Source organism: Tasmannia lanceolata, unplaced genomic scaffold, assembly GCF_043159265.1.
Source record: "Tasmannia lanceolata isolate RefF3 unplaced genomic scaffold, GAP_Taslan_0.1 ptg000015l, whole genome shotgun sequence".
Lineage (NCBI taxonomy): Eukaryota > Viridiplantae > Streptophyta > Magnoliopsida > Canellales > Winteraceae > Tasmannia > Tasmannia lanceolata.
Window position 1 is genome coordinate 23,259,620 of NW_027518692.1, and position 18,223 is coordinate 23,277,842.

Here is an 18,223-nt window from a genome sequence, read left to right on the forward strand (position 1 = left end):
AACAAAACCGTTGATTTTTGTAGTCCTTCATCTTACGCATGATCTTTGTTCGGATTGCCATAATTTTCGACAAGATCAACGGTCTCGATCTTAAATATATGTTCCCATATGCCCTCTTGTAGGACCCAAAACAGAAAACCCTGTAACGGTTAACATTGATCATATGGGTTATTCTATAACAACAGTCCCTCTCAACCTATCACTTCCCTTCAACTAGAGATTCAAGAAAACCCCTTGACCTAGATTTCTCAGCCCCTGTTTGTTTTGGATTTTGCAAAACTGATTTTTGGACTGAAAATTAAACGTAAAAATATGAGTCCAATAATCAGTTTTGGATTCACAATCCGTTCTCAAAATCCAAAAAAAGTTAAGGCCTCGGCATCAGTACTTTGTTGTGAAGATTAAGACAACACCATGAGCTAAGGCTATTCAAAGATGGGAACTCTTTGCTAGCAAAAAATTGCTCACAAAGTTTGGGGCCATCCTATTCAAATAGAAGTGCATAAACTCTATTGTAATATAATGAGGCACCCCACTGTGGCATGCTGGATCTCACCTAGATTGATCCAAACCATCCATTTGATAAGCCTTGCTGTAGATCAATAGCAGCCCAAAACATACGCCATATCATCCAATAATTTGTACAATATGTCATTGAACATGGATTGTCAAAAAGTAAATGTGAGCATCTCATCTTGAACAACAAAAAATTCACACTAATAGATACTAGGATTGCACAATCGGCATGATTTTGGGCCGAACAAAACCAAAATAAGACGTTTCAAATGAATGGTTTGGATCAATCAAACGAGCTAATACATGTGCACTTCTACATATTGCAACTTTTTACTACTGAAAACAGCTAAAACAGACATCAGTATTATCAAAGGGAAAATGTTTTCAAAGATTTCCATGCTCATCTCCTTGAGAACCAATAATTTGATAAATGGTCTGCTCTGCAGTCAAAATTGCCCTCATATTCAATCCAAAACTAAACAAGAAAATTATTTGAAAAATAAATAACAGAATACAATCATTCCTCAATTTAAGACTCCACTGTTGACAAAGAAACAGCTTCAGATTCGTCAACCAACATTTCATTTCTAAAGAGGAGTTTGAGGTAAGGAAGAACTTTTGGAAGCACAGGTAAGTCAGCTAGGTTAACACTCATCATGTCAAAAGCAATACATGTTTTGTGCATGTGGGTCTCATCAAAAACAGGGATTTTTGGGTACCTCTGGCTGAAATGCGTAAGGATGATACGATATGCACCAGCTGCTGCACCCACTTCTACAGCTTCCTTGGTCGTGCTGTGGTTCCTTGCAATGGCTTCTTCCACCATTCCATCCTCAAAGGTTGCCTGCAAAAACACCCAAAAAGCATTTTTTTAGCATTCAATCGTCACTAAATCAGTTTTTTCATAATCTACACAGGAAAACAGTGTAGCTAAGTCACACATATCGTTCTCGGGAATTTCTCGGCAAGGGAAAATCTCGGGGTATATATATATTTTTTTCAAGTTTAAATTGGGAAAACCATAAAAATAAGATTATTTAAAAAATTTATAAAAATATATAAATTAAGAAAAAATAAAAAATATAGTGATTTTTTCGTGATAGTATCATGGTAAATGAAAATATGGCTATATTTTTTTAAACTCTCACGATAATCAGGATTTCGTCATTTCATCAAAATATCGAGATAAAATCTCTATATTTTGAAAATATCGGAGATATGTGTGACATAGCTGTGAAGCCTCAGTAAAGATCTGGTGGGGCCAATCCAGTTTTAATGAGAATCAAAATGCTACCATGTAACTGAATCTTTTTTTCAATATCGAAAAGAACTTTTCCAATGGTTTCAATAAAATTAAAGTGATTTTAACATTCCCAAGTATACAAAGCATCCGGGTCACTGTATTGGCCCCAATAATCATTGACAATAGCCAATATTTAAAAAGCGGGGAATGATATATTCACCCCCTTTTCTTCCCCGGGCCACCCCCTTGCAGTGTAAAAAGAGTGGTCATAAACATAGCTAGCAAAATGCCATTCGGCAAAAAAAGGGACAGGAAAAATTCGAGTTTAATACAGCATTGGTTAAAAAAAACGTAGTAAAAATGGAAACACAAAAAAATGCGTTTGAAAATTTTGTCATTTAAAAAGTATAGTGGAGGTAAAGTTTGAAAGTTGGCCAAAAATTTGTTTATACGTATAAAACTTACTGTAAAAGTTTTAAACGGAGTATTAAACGGCAAACAAATAAAACATGTTTTTTTTTTTTCAAAAAAAAAAAACGCCGTTTAAAACCAAGCTTTGCTAACTATGGTCATAAATACACTACAGCGGGGTAGCCCGGGGGAGAGAAAAGGGGGAGAATATATCACTTCCCTAAAGTGCTTGAGTTTCTTCCATTAACTTAAATTATTTAGTTTTACCGCCATGTTTACGTCTAATCACTAATAACGAGATTCACAAGCATAATAAGATCTATATTGTAAACAAGATAAACAAAACAACATAGGATCCATTAGATTACTTGCCTCGTGTATAAGGACTGTTGCTCCATGAGACGCATCTATCAGTGCTTGGCAAGGCCTTGTATCACCAGAATAAACAAGCTTCCACCCCGGTATAACCTTTCCTACACTATTTATTCTCTCCGTAGCCTTCAATACAATACCAAATGCCTGTGGACAGTGTACGACCGGAACACTGATCAAGGCCTCCAGACCCGCTTCACATAGAACTTCCTTTAATTTCTTCAAAACTGGAAAATCCACAAGAGAGTTTGGACTCCCTGGTCTCCTCCAATAGCTTTGCATTCTACTACCTTTAGCGAATAATGTTGTTTCCAAATTTTGAGGCATAACTATCCCTTGCCCTCCAATTCCCCCATTGCTAATATTTACATTTTTGACATTAATAGGACTTGTTGAGGAGTAGTGATCACCAATTGATTCAAGAGAGCCTGCAAAAGCATCCATTGCAGCCTCTGTTGTATCCCTACAATCCAAGAATTGCATATCTAGATCTTCAAGTCTTGAATATGCATCCAAAAACCTCTTCAGTGGCCTTGGTCCAATAACAAGCAAGGGTTCATGAGGTACCCCCCTTAATAACTCACAGCGCAAAGAAAGTATCCTTGCTAGACCTGTGTGATGATCGGCGTGAATGTGGGAAATCCATATACACCTTAAACTTTTCACAGCATCATCAGCACCCTTTACACCGTATCTGAAAGCAGAAATTACAATCAAGGTGTGAAATTTCAGTTTTGGTTTCGGCCTCAGACGAAAATGAAATTTCAGTGGAAATCTTATAATTAATTTCAGCCGAAATTTTTAAATTTCGGTTTCGGTTTTCATGTATCTCCACAATAGGAAAACGGAAAGAATTTAATAGCGCCATGGGAAACCTTTTGTCAACAAGAAATTACCTTCTTTTGAGCTGCCCCAAAGTTCCTTCCCCGCAATCTAGAAGTAAGCTTCCTTTGGAGAAAAGATTAAGATATATAGAACTAACATTACGATATTTGGATGGCTGCGATGAGCCTGTGCCCAAAAGAACAATTTCCATGTCTTCCCTTGAAATATTCTCCAAACAATCAGGACGATCAGAGCAGTCTTCTACCTCATCTGCCCCACTGCCATTTAGACACCATGTGTTTTCTTCTGATGCATCTGTCCCTTGCTTTCCAAAATTTGTATCAGATATATGTGTCTCACCATTCATCCATGGTTCTTCAACCATAATGGCAGTGCCCTGTGTAGGAGGTATAATCTCTTTAGTGTTTTCAGAACCGTGCCAAAATTCGCTGACATGTTTGGAAGCATCTTCAATTTCAGGAATCTCTGAAAGCAGGTCATCAACAATCTCTGAGGGAGTTGAGATGCTGGGAATCCCAGACCTATCTAACCCCAGCTGTGCATAAGGACGCAAATGGAACTGGAGAGAGAGAGAGAGAGAGAGAGAGAGAGAGAGAGAGAGAGAGAGAGAGAGAGAGATGTCAGTTAGAGAAAAAATAGAAAATAAACCAACTCAAACAATTACGCATCTAGAATGAAGCCTGTTTCATACCTTAAGGAGATTTTTGGCAGAAATGCTTTCACAAAGCATAGGAGAAGAATCCTGGGAAGAAGATACCAGCTGCTCAATTGCCCAGAACATGTTAAACAAAAAGATAATAAAATTCAAAAATCGGTAAATTGTTACTCATCGGAAAGAGGTAAAGCAAACAAACCTCACTTGCAGAAGTGGAATCTAAAGGCAAGTTGTTGAGGTGGTGAATCGACCAACACCCAGGAACAGGGAAAAACCGAGGGCACAGATAGTTAAGCCTCGATGAAATTCTCGCACTGGATTTGAGAATTGGAATTTCCATGTTTTTCCTGCAAATGAAGGATGTGTAGCATCCACAATATGAGATTTGAAGAAGGTAAATCTGCTGATTATGATAATCAGAGTTTTTATATGGTGCCCAACTGTCATGTACTGTGCTAGCGGTACCACCCCTGATATTTGATCCAACAGCAGCCCATTTTTCAGAGGCTGCTGTTGGATCAGATATCAAGGGTGGTACCTCCATCGTACCACCTACAAGGGACTTGACGGTCGGCCACCATACAATTTCTCTGACAATCATACCAAATACAAAAGTAGCTATCCATGAATTTAACATACATTCCACATTATGTCCTAAGTTCTAGCATACATTTGAAAAAGGGTCCGTTTGGATGCACGGCATGGACTTGGAGAGTGGTGGAATAAGTAGTCAACATGGAGGAGAGAAGCATTGGATTTGCCTAGAATTACCTCGAGGAATAGTAGTTAGTGTTTGGTTGCAGGGAGTGCAATGCAAACTTGGCAACCATTCCCAAGATTTTTCAAGCAAAATTCCACTTTTCTGTGGAATCTGGTTTGAAAGTTATAAAGAGGGGACAGGAATGCCACCTCAGCAAACATGAAATAATTACCCAGGAAACAACCCAGGGAGTCTCGGGGTGTTCAATGCAATTGGCAACCAAATGAGGAATGGCATCCCAAATCCAAACAAAATCCCGACGGCTGCCAGGATTTTGTGCAACCAAACACAGCCCAAACGATTTGTACTAGGAGCACTGCCCAACAGAGCAGAGTCAGCCAAGTTCAAATTCAATCAGCAAGTTTTTATTATAGATTCCAACCAAATCACAAAAAAAGACAAACTATAGCTGAATAGCAGAGATTACGAAGCATATTTAAAACTTGCATTTATGAGAAATCTGCTAGCAATCAAGTTAGAAATCCTAACATTTCATAGCAAAAGAATTATAAATAGTCGTATGAACCGGATTTAAAATGGACACGAGGAAATCAATACATCAAGATTCATAAGAATCAAACCTCACATTTCATGTCCAGCCATGATATGCTGCACCCCACCAAATCTTTTCATCCATTTCTGGTAATCAGCATTCATTGTGACAGATGCTGGACCCAAGTGAATTATGCAATTCACGGATTTAACACCGTCTCGATGGGTGTCAACACTATCTGCATAATAATAATCATTAAGAGATTGCAAAGACAACATTTCCTTCAGATGAGATATTGTGGGGCAGTCAACGAGGAGCACAATAGGACCAGGTGATGAGGGACCCAGTACATCATGAGGATGAACCTGCATAGCAAGCCAAATGAGCAATAGTTAGAACCAAAGAAACATCTTAGAGTCTTAAAGCTTTTTTATCAACAGTAGAAGATGACAGGGGGGAATGCAAAGATAGATAGATCCACATACAGGCTGCATGTTTGGGCCCCATAGACTAATCGCAAGTGGGGTCCATATGTCACACTAGATTTGACTGGACACAATGTTAGAAAGACCTATATCTGATGTAAACTGGTAATAATATATGTAAACTAGTAATAATATATTTATACTCCAGAAATCTGCACTCTATGTGAAGCACCAGAATGCCTACCAGCGTCGGATTTGTGCATACATGTATAGTGTCCAGTGCAGGAGGATATAATTATTTATTTATCTTTATTAATTTTTTTGGGGTGGGGACGGAGGAAGGAGGGAGTGATAATGTCATAAAATTACAACAAAGTCTACGATAAACAGAAATGCAAGAAATTTTGGGAAATTTGAAGCAAACCCACCATTATTTTCTGACGATCTGACATAACTGAGTTTCCAAGTTGAAGTTCACGATATTTTGGTCCAGCTTTCAATCCAAGGGCAACAGCTTTTGCTGGATCAAATTTTCCCTTGATTTCAGGCAGCTCACAGACATAAATCACAGAAATGTCACCAGGCTTTAGTACTGGCCCTTCTTTCCAATCTAAACTTTGCGAAGAAGGTGCAAGGGGTTCTGAAAACCGGTCCATGTTGTCATCTAATCCGGCAGGACTCGTATTTGATATGTTAGGGTCTTCCTCCATAATTTCCCACCCTTCAGAAAAACTTGGCCGCAGAAGAATTGCTGAAATCTTGACAACCTCATCATCTATTAGAACTATTGGGTCCATAAATATGCACGGCTTAGACTCTAAAAGGGAAGCGCCACCAGTATTTGGTGCAGATCCAAAGCTATGAGTGTGAACCATGGCAGCATTTGTGACAAATGACCTCATTGCATCAATTAAATACTTGATATCAGAGGGCCCCCATATGTTCACCTTAAAACATAAAAGTTACACGTTTTGATAATGAGCACAGAACAAACTCTTGGCATGGAACAATCACAGGAGTGTAAATATGGAAATAGCAATGACATTTTTTCAACACAAAAAAAAATAGCAAACACATTAAGTTACTTACAGACATCCCTTCATCTCCCATGCCAGCCAACGTCAATAGAAGACCTGTGAAGTATAGACAACAGCGGAGCTGCTCATGGACTCTCCAAATCTTTGTGATTTGCAATACCATATCAAAGTATAAACTATTTTTAAGTTATTTAAAACTTATATTTCTTGGTCTACGTTCAAGGTCTTTCGTTGAACTATTAATCCCAATGAAACTTAATTTTATTTTTTGAAAATACAACTTAAGTGATCCAATAAAATGCTATAGTGTAACTGCCAGCGGTAAACACACTAACCTGGAAGTCCACCTGCAGTCTCTGAACAAACACGAGTTAGAAACATGTGATCAATCTGAAAAAAGAAAAACCACGAAACATGATCAAAACATGTCTCCATGTTATAAGAAACAATTGCCTTGCAATTTGCAAAGAAAAAACTGTATCTGATACCTTTGATAACTTAATCTTGTGCTCGGTGCAGAAACGTTGCAGCCCCTGCACGTGAAGAATTCAATCAGTAGTAGAACAGTTTAAGGGGCATACACCATATGCTCCAGAATAGAAACAAGATTGATCAATATACTCCGAAGGAATTTGCAGCTTTTAATATGCCCAAGTAAATAAATCATACAGCGCAGTTTTTAAAAACCTTTAAGAATTTTTTAATATCTAAACTGTGGGAACCCAACAATAAATAAAGAAATCTAGGAAATGCAGGTGAGTCTTTTGAGAATTGACTTTGTGCTTAGACGGGGCATCTTGCTTTGGTCGAAATCAAAGATTAACCATTGATCATGAAGGGAGATTCAAGGAACGTCGATAAATGGATGCGATTTAAGGAGGCCTGGCCTGTCCTTGGAGATTTTGATAAGCCTTTTTGGGTCTTCTTCGTGCTTATCTCCTTTGAGACCATTTTGGTCTTTTTGTTCTTCGTTTTCTTTCTCAATAAATATTACCATTCAATGAAAAAAAAATCTTTTGAGAATTGTTAGAGACCAAGTCAATGCCTACTGATGATTTACTGCAATTACCAAATCCATCAGCTGAAGTTTCAGTCTCCCACCATTTCTTTATTTTTCTGATGGAGATTGAATTCGATCTAGAGATAAACAGTTGTATGGAAGTATAAAAAGGAGGACACATGCCTTTCTTATGAAAATTTCAGCTACTGTATCACACTTAGCACATCACTACTGTGGCAGGGGCAGAGACAAATGCCAGCATAGAAAGTTTTCAAAAATCAACCCAGAAAATTCACACACGATAGATAATTTGTGAAATTGCCCATTATGTTTCAACTATAATAGGTTCTCTATTTACAGAAGAATAAAACCTTGCAATTCTTCGAACTGTAATTTCCCCGTGAATGAGGAATTGAGGGAATAAAATTTGGAAGAATATAGGGTTAGCAGCTATTGTGGAAGTAAAAATGGTAAAATAACACCAACTCTAACAACTTAAGCTTTTGGAGTAATTAGTCGTTTCACATGGTATCAGAGAGAGATTGGCTCACGGCAGATCTTGGGTTCAAAACCCAACAACTCCTTGATATTAAAAATCCACTAACAACCCAAGAGAGGGGCCACATGTGCCACTTGTACGGCCAACCCAAAAAAGAGGGCTCCACACGTGAAGGGGAGAGTTGAAGTATAAATGATTAAATAACACCAACTCTAACAGCTTAAGCTTTAGGAGTAATTGGCTGTTTCACAGCTATAAATTCTATGTTCATTTTGTTGTGCTAAGGTTCATCCAGTTGTGAAGAAGACAGGGAAAGATTGTCGGTTAAAGAGGGAAAGGATGTTGTTGTCATCTCATGTGAAATGTCGAGAACTGAGAAGAATTGGGTGGCTCAAAACTTCTACAACCCCCAGCAAATGAGTTCATTAGGGATTCTGGAGCTTCAATAACTGTTTCCGCAGAGAAGGCTAAAAATGATGAAAGAAATATATCCATTCTCCAATGTGAATTATTCAAGGAGAGGGTTTCTAAAGGCTTTACCAATGCACTTCCAAAGCTCCTTGTCGCAGGCTTGCAAACTCAATTCCTTGAACTCACGAGAAACTTGCTTGCGGCTACAATGATGCCCTAAGTCAGCCTCTGCGAAGTGATCTTTACTATGTACACCAAAACCACAACACGTAAGGGTACTTGTCAAATGCGAAAGAAACACAAAAAAGGCGAATGGGAGCACGCTTGTGTCATAAGTTGAGAAAGCTTGCAACTTTGAGAAGTTCTTCCCAAATGAGAGGAGGCTGCTCAATTTATAGGCCTTTGACCATTACATGAATGGCCTACATTGTGCCCTGTTCCACTTATCCAACGACCTAAGAATTCCGACTCTAACAACATGTCTACAATGGGTATCCACTACCACTCTTCCACATTCAAGAATGCCAAGACTCTTCAAGAATTCAACAACCTCTACTCCAGAAGGCTCAAACTATTCTTCTATGTAAAATCAAGTGCAAGAAAACTATACCACAAAGACAATCCTCACTAGGGGTGTCTACCATTCCGAATGATCGGATGCACCTATGTCTAAGTCACAATCTGCTTGGATCCATTATCAGTCGGATTCTATTGGAGTTTTCTAAAATCCAGCTTTTAGTGTCTAGGTCAAGATCCATGTCAAATATGACCATGCATTGGAGTATCCTAGGTCCTACCTATGTTGTACACAATTATAATTTTAAAAAGGTTAGGAATGTTCTGTCCACTATTAGTAGGTACCTATGCTTTTTTTTGGGTTGAATCAGTCCCTTATCTGTGACTAATCCAAACATCTGAATAAGCAAAAATATTGCTTCTAAAGAAAGGACTTATTATGAACTGCATACAAGGATCTAACCTCCAGGTAGGTGAATGCCTATCTGGGTAATGCTTAGGGTTACAGGGAGAGAGAGAGAGAGAGAGAGAGAGAGAGAGAGAGAGAGAGAGAGAGAGAGAGAGATTATGTTCGTTCAAAAGGAGGGAAATGGTTTTGATTAGGGATTTTATTTGAAAAAAAAAATCATTTACAAGTATTCTTTCATTTTCAATAAGAACGGAATTTTCAAACATTAGCAGTGTGTAATCGGAACTAGGACGCTCCTACGGATTCTGTGGCTATGTATGGGTCTGATCCGACACAATTTCAAACTTAGGATATGGATCTGAATCGTGTCCAATGGATCTAGCAGTTGTGTCCAAGAGATGTCCAATTTAGTTCGAACCGTCATTGTGCCCTCATTGTATAATCACTTCTTTTGATTCTTGAATGTCGACTCTGTGTTTGACCTCTTCTTCAAACTTTTGGAACCCTGATATGCACCCAAAATATCATTTCTAGTGTAACTTGACATTGATAAATGGGATGTGAGAGATTGTTCCCTTGTTGTCTTTCTCCATTAGGCTTCATTTGGTTGCACAAAAGCTCCGCAGCCGTCTGAATTTGGCTTGGATTTGGTATGTCATTCCATGTTTGGTTGCCAAAATAGCATTGGCTTCTCTTGGATGTCTCCAATGTAATAATTACTTATCTGATGACGTGGATTCCTTGTCCCCTCTTAAAGAAAATCCTTCCAAAAGCAAAGAATTTTGGTTGAATTTTCTAGGGAATGATGCTCTCTCTTTCTCTCTCTTCCCTCTCTCTTCCCTCTCTCCCTATATTGGTAATGACATCCCTACTTATTCACCTACTCTCCGAGGATATACTGTGCAACCAAACACTACTTACACTATCTCCGAGGTAATTCCAGACAAATCAAAATGGTTGTCTCCTCCCTTTTGACTCCTTTTGACTCCGAATTCCAAACTCTGCAACCAAACATAGCCTTATGAATCGTAGGAACCTATGTCGGGTAGGGTAAGGCACCTGACCCTCCTGTCGAATCCAAAACACTTTGCACACCCCAAGTTCCTAAACCTTTTGGCTAAAAGAGATGGGTTGCTTGAAGAGTGCTTTTATGCATGTTAGCAAATGTCATCCTTCGTTTAAGCCCTCTAATGATGATCCAATTTCAGCTCCCATTAGGGCACCTTCTCCTTTCCTCCTTTTTCGATAAGGAATTTACCGAGAAAAGCTACCACCTTAATGAGATAAGAGGTCACACACCCTCCACCTCTAATGAGCTCTTAAATCATACGCATTCACTTAGAAGCAGGAATCTTCCCTCATGGGTGCCGCTCCCGCCATAAAACTGCGATTCGGCGCTCCTTAGGAAGGAGCTTCCAAGTAACGCGATCCCGAAGAGATGGAAACCGCTCCCATGGCACTCCCAACCCGCTCCTATTATTACATTAGTCCCACCATAACCAACTTCCTTGCATAAAACTCCTTCAGCTCTTCAAAGTACTTCATTGGAGCAAGCACAAAGGCATCTTTAAATGGCACGAGGAAAGAGGACACGAAAATGAAGATGGTTAGTAATTACTTCTTTTAAGGTACTTAAATTTCAAAAGTTATATATATATATATATATATATATATATATATATATATATATATATATGGTTAGAAATTACTATTTTTTGGTGTACTTGAATTTTGAAAGATATATAAAGAAAATATTACATAAACGCTCCCATGGCACTTCCAAACTTAAAATCTTCGAGATCCCACGCTTCCCCGGCCCCGCTTCCGCTCCAGCCCCGAACCCGCACTCATTCCGTGCTTCTAAGGGCATTCATCATGTTGAAATGTAATTAAGGATGCCTTCGATGTCTTGAAGAAGCATTTCAAATTTATCAATGAAGAACCGATATACCCCTTCGAGAAATACATGGATATAGTCTTAGCTTGTTGTTGTGTACACAACCATAGTAGTGGGTACATGCCAAATGATTCTATCGTAGATGATGTCGATTAGCAGTTATTATCAGAAGGCACACAAGATGAGGACGTTACTACTTTGGCAATTCTTACAAGGGATGAAGATTGAAGAGAAGGCAACAGAATTAGAAACACAATCACGACAGCTATGTGGAACGATTTCCAAAAAAACTGTCAATGTTAGGATATGTTTATGTTTACTATTCTTGTTTAATGATGTTTGTCTTAATACATTTGGTATGTGATTTATGGAGGATATGCTCCGAACTTATTTTTGGTATTTATGTTTTGGATCAGCAGGTACTTTTTGGTTTTTACTGTTTAATTCTAAGGTTCTTGATTTTCTTTTGTATGTATTATACCTCATATTGTATGTTAGTAATATATTTATGTATATATACAGGTGACTACATTAGGTAGAAAAAAATTATGTCTTAAATGGCCCACTTCCTTTTAAATATATGGTGGACCCGCTTTTTTTTTTTAAGTAATTGGGGTGTTTGTAATATATAAGCCCCATATTAGATGCGTAAATGCCACATGTGGGCTCTACATGCTCTTTCTTTTCTTTTTTTTGTTTGAATGAGGCTCTATATGTTCTTTACAGTGGATTTAGTAGTAAACTTTCCGTCACCTTTCTAGCCAACAAAACGCTCATTTTTGTATTTTCTAAGTATTTTCTTTACAGTTTTCTGTCAACTAAATGCTCATATCACATGCTTTCCTTTCCATTTCTTTTCCAATTCCTTTCCATTTGTCACATCATTTTCTTTTCCTTTCCCACTGGAGTAAAACAACTGAACACACCCAAAGGGATTTCTAGAAGTCATCTTGGCTCTGAGACCATTTATGTAGATCAAATCTATGACTGACATTCTTATACCAAATTATGATAAAACTTATAACTGAAATAAAATCCATGGGTCAATGGGTAGCTTTTGATTACAATTGTCAACCCCATACCTCAAATATGGAATCCAATAAAAGATATATTACTGTAGAAAATCGCAACTAACCTTTCAATGGATAACTCAACTCAACTCAACTGAACAAAGCCTTTGTCCCAAACTAGTTGAGGTCGGCTAAATGAATCAAGAATAAGGTGAAAGGAATCTATCTGGCTCTAATCCCGGCTCTAGTTGGGTTCTTCTACGTGGATCAGTTTCTTCCATTATATCCTATCCAAGGTCATGTTCTCTGTTATGTTCCTAGCTATCAAGTCTTTCCTCATTGTTTCTACCCAAGTTGTTTTCAGTCTGCCCTTACCTTTTTTTACTCCATCAATGTGGCACGAGTCGCCTCTTCTCACCGAAGCATCCAAAGGCCTACGTTGGATATGTCCAAACCATCTTAAGCGGTGCTCTCTCATCTTCTCCTCAATTGGTGCCACCCCCACCTTTGTACAAATGTCTTCATTTTTAATTCTATCTAACCTTGTGTGACCGCACATCCATCTAACCATTCGCATCTCCGCTACACTCGTCTTATGCACATGCTGCTTCTTGGTGGCCCTACCTTTCAATGGATAGCATATTAAAAATCTACGGCATAAATAGATTTAATCTAGGTTAACTGCAACCATAGATAAAACTCCACAAAAATCCTGTAGAAAAGTACTACAGAAATCTTCAAAAAAATAGTGTTCCTTTCCAACAAAAACGCATGAATAGGAATAGGTAGCAGAAAAAGTGATTACGATTGATTTAGCTTTGCATCCCAATACCTCAATAAATGATGACATCCGATCCTCTTCAATATTTATCTTCACTATTGGACTCTTACTCAAGTACATTCTAAGTTCAAATACTGCCTCAAACCATCATAATATGGATCTGAGATTTTGAATTTCTTCCTCCCTATCGTTGCAAAAACTTAATATTTCATTTACAAATTATACATATGAGGAACCTTTTAATTAGTCATCTTTCCGTTCCCCGCCAAAGGATAAGACTTAAGACTTGCCCAACAAAATAAATAGGAATGAAGAAGGATTGTTCCCTTGTGCCTCATTCATAGTTCGAAACATCGGTCAACTTGTATCAAAAACTAAGAGGTCATATATGACTCCAATCCCATGTATTAGCAGTGCAGAAAAATTGTATATGTATGAAGGTAGTATCAGGAGTACTAGTCCATACATTTTCATAACACTATCAGTGAAGCATCATATCAGTGCCCTGAACACATGATTGATTCTCAATTATGGGTTTGAGTAAAATGCAACATAACCCATGTTTTCACATATTTAACCATTTTCACTATTTACTCTAGGATTAAGCATCATATAACCAACTCCCACTAAGATATGCTATCTTTTAATGTGTGTTTGGTTATCTTATGTTCATTATTTGATGCATTTACATGTTTTGATGCTAGATCCATGAATTTATGCATCCATTTGCTTATTTTATTCCTCATATTTACATTTTTCAATTTTTGTTTTCATCTTTATTTGCATTCTCATTAAATCTATGTTGGTTTTTAAATCTTACTAAGCTAGATCTACATATCCTTGAGCTCAATCAGCATATCTTCATTTTCTCATATATATTTTTCATTTATTTTGTCTATGTGTGCATTTGTTATTTTGTCAAAAACAAATATATTTGATGTTGATTGCTTGACGTTCTTTTGAACATCCATCTTACACTACATTCTATATACTAAATTACTAATCTACAAAACTACCATCTGTAGTACTTTAGTATTTTTGCAAGCGTACCAACTACCTAGTGTTACTTCATTTATGTAGTTGTGCTAGTGCATTGCATATCATTCATTTCTTTAGTTCTTCAATTTTTTCTACACTTTAAGTTCATGTACTGTAAAAAATTTGACAGCCAAGCAGATATAATAAGTCTGATAGGTTCGTAGCACGCTAGAGACACAATAAGTCACATTAAGAATTACCAAAACATATAAGAATCGTTGGTGGAAAGTGTATCAAACTATCAATGCAGTTTTGGTGCTTTGAAACAGAAAATAGCGGGAGTATTGATCAATACATATTGGTTTTGGCCTCTGGCCGATAAAACTGATGATACAAAATTCCAAACCTGGTCTACTTCTAATCCCCCTCGAACTCAGAAAGGAACATGAATTGGGGAGACTATTGACAAGCATAGAAACCTTTTTGTTCAACTTCATGGGAGAAACCATTTTCCCCATAGAGCACCAAACCCCATGATCCTTGTACCATAATCAAGAAAGTTCCATTCAACAAGACCATGAGTCTCTATACCCACTCTGCAAGTAGTCTAGATTTACCTTCCAGATTCTAGTTAATAGATTCATTCGATATAAGCACTCCATCTAAGATTTAATTTCTTTCAACAAATGCACCTTGGAAGGGTAAAATTACCTCACGTCACACCTTAATTCTAAAGATGGTATTTTTGACAAAATTCTGTTAAGGCTACATACCAAACTAATTGGCTGATTGTCTTTACATCAACCTCCGTTCCTTTTTAGGGATGAGGGTTATGAATGTAGAATTTGCTTCCTTGTTGATTTAAATCTTCTTGTAGAATTCACTAAAAATCTTCTTGTAGAATTCACTAAGTACCAAAGTAGGTCCTCTTTAAGGTCTCAAAGGTCTTGATAGAATGTAATTGGAAAGCCATCAGGCTGGCGTGTTTTATCTCTTTCGATACTAATGATAGTTTTTATTCTCCTCAAGTATTCTATCCAACCATTTTCCCTATCACTTGTTATCACATTAAATTCCATCCTATCTAAGTTTGATCTCCTTGTTATAGTTTGTTCACATAGTTGTCAACCTATGACTCGACTCATGACTTGATTTTAAATTTTATGACTCGTGACTCAATTCGACTCATGACTCGTAAGAGTTTTTGACAAGAACAGAAATTTAATTGAAAAAATATAATTATATATAAAAAGATGAAGTGTGTAAAAAATATAACCCAATAGCACATAGATAAAGCACTAAGCCAAAAATATAAATAACTATTTGCTTGTAACTTGCATGCACAAAAGTAATTAAGTTCTGGTTGGAACTTAATAATGGGTGAAAACTCTTCATTGCTTTAGATTTGTATCCACACATGATTTATGGTATGGTTGGAAAGAGATTTGTGTTGGTTCAGGCCAAGAACCAAGACTGTCCAAGACTGGGAGCCTACCGCACATGGTTTTTTGAAGCTAAACTTTGACGGGTCTAGCATAGGGAAACCTGGTCCTGCCAAATTGGGGGAGTCTTGAGGGATGAATTTGGAGCTATGAAATGGGCTTTTGCGGGTCCCATTGGAGTCGCGGACACTAATGAAACTGAAGTGTCAGCTATCTACTAAGGAATAAGGTAGCTTGAGAATGAAAATTTGAATAAGGTAGTGGTAGAAGCAGACTCGCTCATCGTGATAACGTGACTTAGAGGCTCTCATTCCTTCCCTTGGAGATTTGCCTCTTTCTTCGATGAGATCCAAGACTAGGTGGGAGATGCATCAATTTCTTTCCATGATGTTAGGTGGTCAACTGATGATGTGGCTGATAGTTTAGCTAGAGATAGTGTCTCTATGGAGAGAGTTGAGCTACTTAACTTCGTTCCTCCTTGACCCTTGCAGTGGGGCTTGTTCTTGTCTTTCTTTCTTTTTTTCTGTCTCTTTATTTGTATAGATCTCCTCGGTCTTTTTTTCGCATTTGATGCAATTGCCTTTTATTAAAAAAAAAAAGTTTTAAGTTCCAACTTCCAAGTTTTCAACCATCAAAACAAGAAAGGGCAGGCCCAGCGACTCGACTAGACTCGTAAGAGTCTCAGTTTTTTTACTCGACTCGCAGCGACTAGTAAGAGTCACCAGACGACTCATAAAAGTTTTCAACATAGGCGACTCAAGCATGCGACTCGACTCAAAAGCACAGCGACTCAACTCGAGAGTTGACTCATACGACTGGTAAGAGTTTGACAACTATGGTTGTTCATTCCATCTCTTGTTTATCTTCAATTAAAATATATATCATATCATAATGGGCGGCCTAGTGCACGAGGCTCCAACCATTGCGGGTCTGGGGAGGGATAAATATATACTATATCATAATGAATTTATGTAATTCCTTTTTGTTGGAATACGTAATATGCCTAAGGGCATAATAGACTTTGTACCCTTTTTTGCTTTAGTATAAACACATGAGTAAGGGGGAGATCTCTCCTACTTATTTATTTTCTCTCCAACTCTCTCTCTCTCTCTCAACACTTCTCATTCAACATTATGCTATACCCCGAATATGGATACCCCAATACGACTATAACCACCACAAGGTTAGCAATAGAGGACTACAGTGCAGATGATCACTACAACATTTCTCTCAAAAAAAAAAAAAAGAATAATCACTACAATAGGTTCCATTCTGCAGAGGAGGGAGAGCAAATAAATAAAGTAAGTACAATAATGGAAATTCAAAGAATGTAAGAAAGAAATTATCATTTACAACTTTCTTATGTAGAAATAGATAGATCATTTGTTCTAAAACAGGTTTTTCCTGCAAATATTTCTTTGTACCTACCTCTCCTGCATTGAATATAAATCTTTGCTTGTCAAAAAACAGTAAAACTGATGGCGATGTATCTTGTGTATCCATTCCAGTCCCCAAAATCTATGGAAAAAAGATGAAAAATAAGACAAAATACACTTACTCCAAATACAAAAAAGTTGTATTCCACAAAACCCAGACTGTTTTAGGGAAATTCCTAGAAACAATTTCCAGAAATGCACAGTCCAAAACCAAAGTGGTTAGAGTAATTGAAATACTAGCAAGCAAAGAGAAACCCTAATTTAGATGAAAAAATTTACCTGAACGTAACAAATAGTATTCACGGGATTCAATTTTCGGGTTTTCAATTGAAGGGTTTTTGGTTTGCCCTTATCTTTTCCTTCAAGCCTTCTCTTATTGAATCCTTGAAGCTCTGATTCCTCCATTTCTATAGGTTTCTCTTTCTTTATGGGGTTTGTGAGAGTGGTTTTGGTTCTAAGGGGAAAAACCCTTTTGTCTCTTTGAGAGGAAGATAAAGTGAATATGGAGTGACGTCTATAAGAGGTTATGGGCTTGAAGAGAAAAGAGGGAAGGAGGAGAGAAGATGGTTTGGCAGAGAAAAAGAGTTTCAAGTTGGAGATTTGTGGCATTTTGGGGTTTATGGGGATAAAACCCCGGTAAGAAAACAGAACAACGAAACCTCCATTTCTAAAGATTGAATGAATAAAGAAATAGGACCAATTGTGTGGCTCGTGACCGTACAAAAGAGGGGTTGTGTTAGTCACGGACATAGGAGAACTCTGGGGGACTTGGGGAGTAACATGTTTGTCGAGTTTTTGTAAGGGGTAAGCCCGTATGATCCAGTATTTTTCAAAAAGTACTATACGGCACCATAGGATGATCTAAACAATCCATTTTTGGGCACAACCTCTTTATTAGGACCAATTGGGTACAAGGGTAAGTCCGTACATGCCAGTATTTTTCAAAAAGTATTGTACGGAACCATAAGATGATCCAAACCGTCCATTTTTTGGGCACAACCTCTTTATTAGGACCAATGGGGTGGCTCGCGAGATCTTTCACCGTACAAAAAGAGTGGTGGTGTTAGTCACAGACATATGAGAGCT

General features: G+C 37.7%; 1 protein-coding gene across 3 annotated transcripts; it reads right to left on the minus strand.

Moving 5' to 3' along the window:
* Window positions 1-921: 921 nt before the first annotated feature.
* Window positions 922-17,835, minus strand: LOC143845482 (tRNase Z TRZ3, mitochondrial-like). Of its 3 annotated transcripts, none has more exons than XM_077353848.1 (12): window positions 17,417-17,834; window positions 17,130-17,219; window positions 7,247-7,291; window positions 7,094-7,148; window positions 6,811-6,854; window positions 6,150-6,668; window positions 5,390-5,661; window positions 4,243-4,390; window positions 4,080-4,130; window positions 3,439-3,947; window positions 2,543-3,236; window positions 922-1,360 (listed from the first exon to the last, which is right to left on the minus strand). In XM_077353848.1, the coding sequence occupies exons 1-12, from the start codon at window positions 17,744-17,746 to the stop codon at window positions 1,046-1,048; spliced, it is 3,072 nt and encodes a 1,023-aa protein (XP_077209963.1). In that variant the 5' UTR covers window positions 17,747-17,834; the 3' UTR covers window positions 922-1,045. The 3 variants fall into 3 exon arrangements, with proteins under 3 accessions (XP_077209963.1, XP_077209962.1, XP_077209964.1); XM_077353847.1 differs by having other exon boundaries at window positions 4,080-4,148; XM_077353849.1 differs by lacking the exon at window positions 17,130-17,219 and having other exon boundaries at window positions 4,080-4,148; window positions 17,417-17,835.
* Between the last annotated feature and the right edge of the window lie 388 nt (window positions 17,836-18,223).

Coding starts and splice junctions, on each gene's coding strand:
- LOC143845482 (XM_077353847.1), bottom strand. CDS start 17,746: ATGCCACAAATCTCCAACTTGAAACTCTTTTTCTCTGCCAAACCATCT. Junction 5,662..6,149: donor CAGATCGTCAGAAAATAATG/GTGGGTTTGCTT, acceptor CTTGCTATGCAG/GTTCATCCTCATGATGTACT. Junction 3,237..3,438: donor TTGGGGCAGCTCAAAAGAAG/GTAATTTCTTGT, acceptor TTCTGCTTTCAG/ATACGGTGTAAAGGGTGCTG.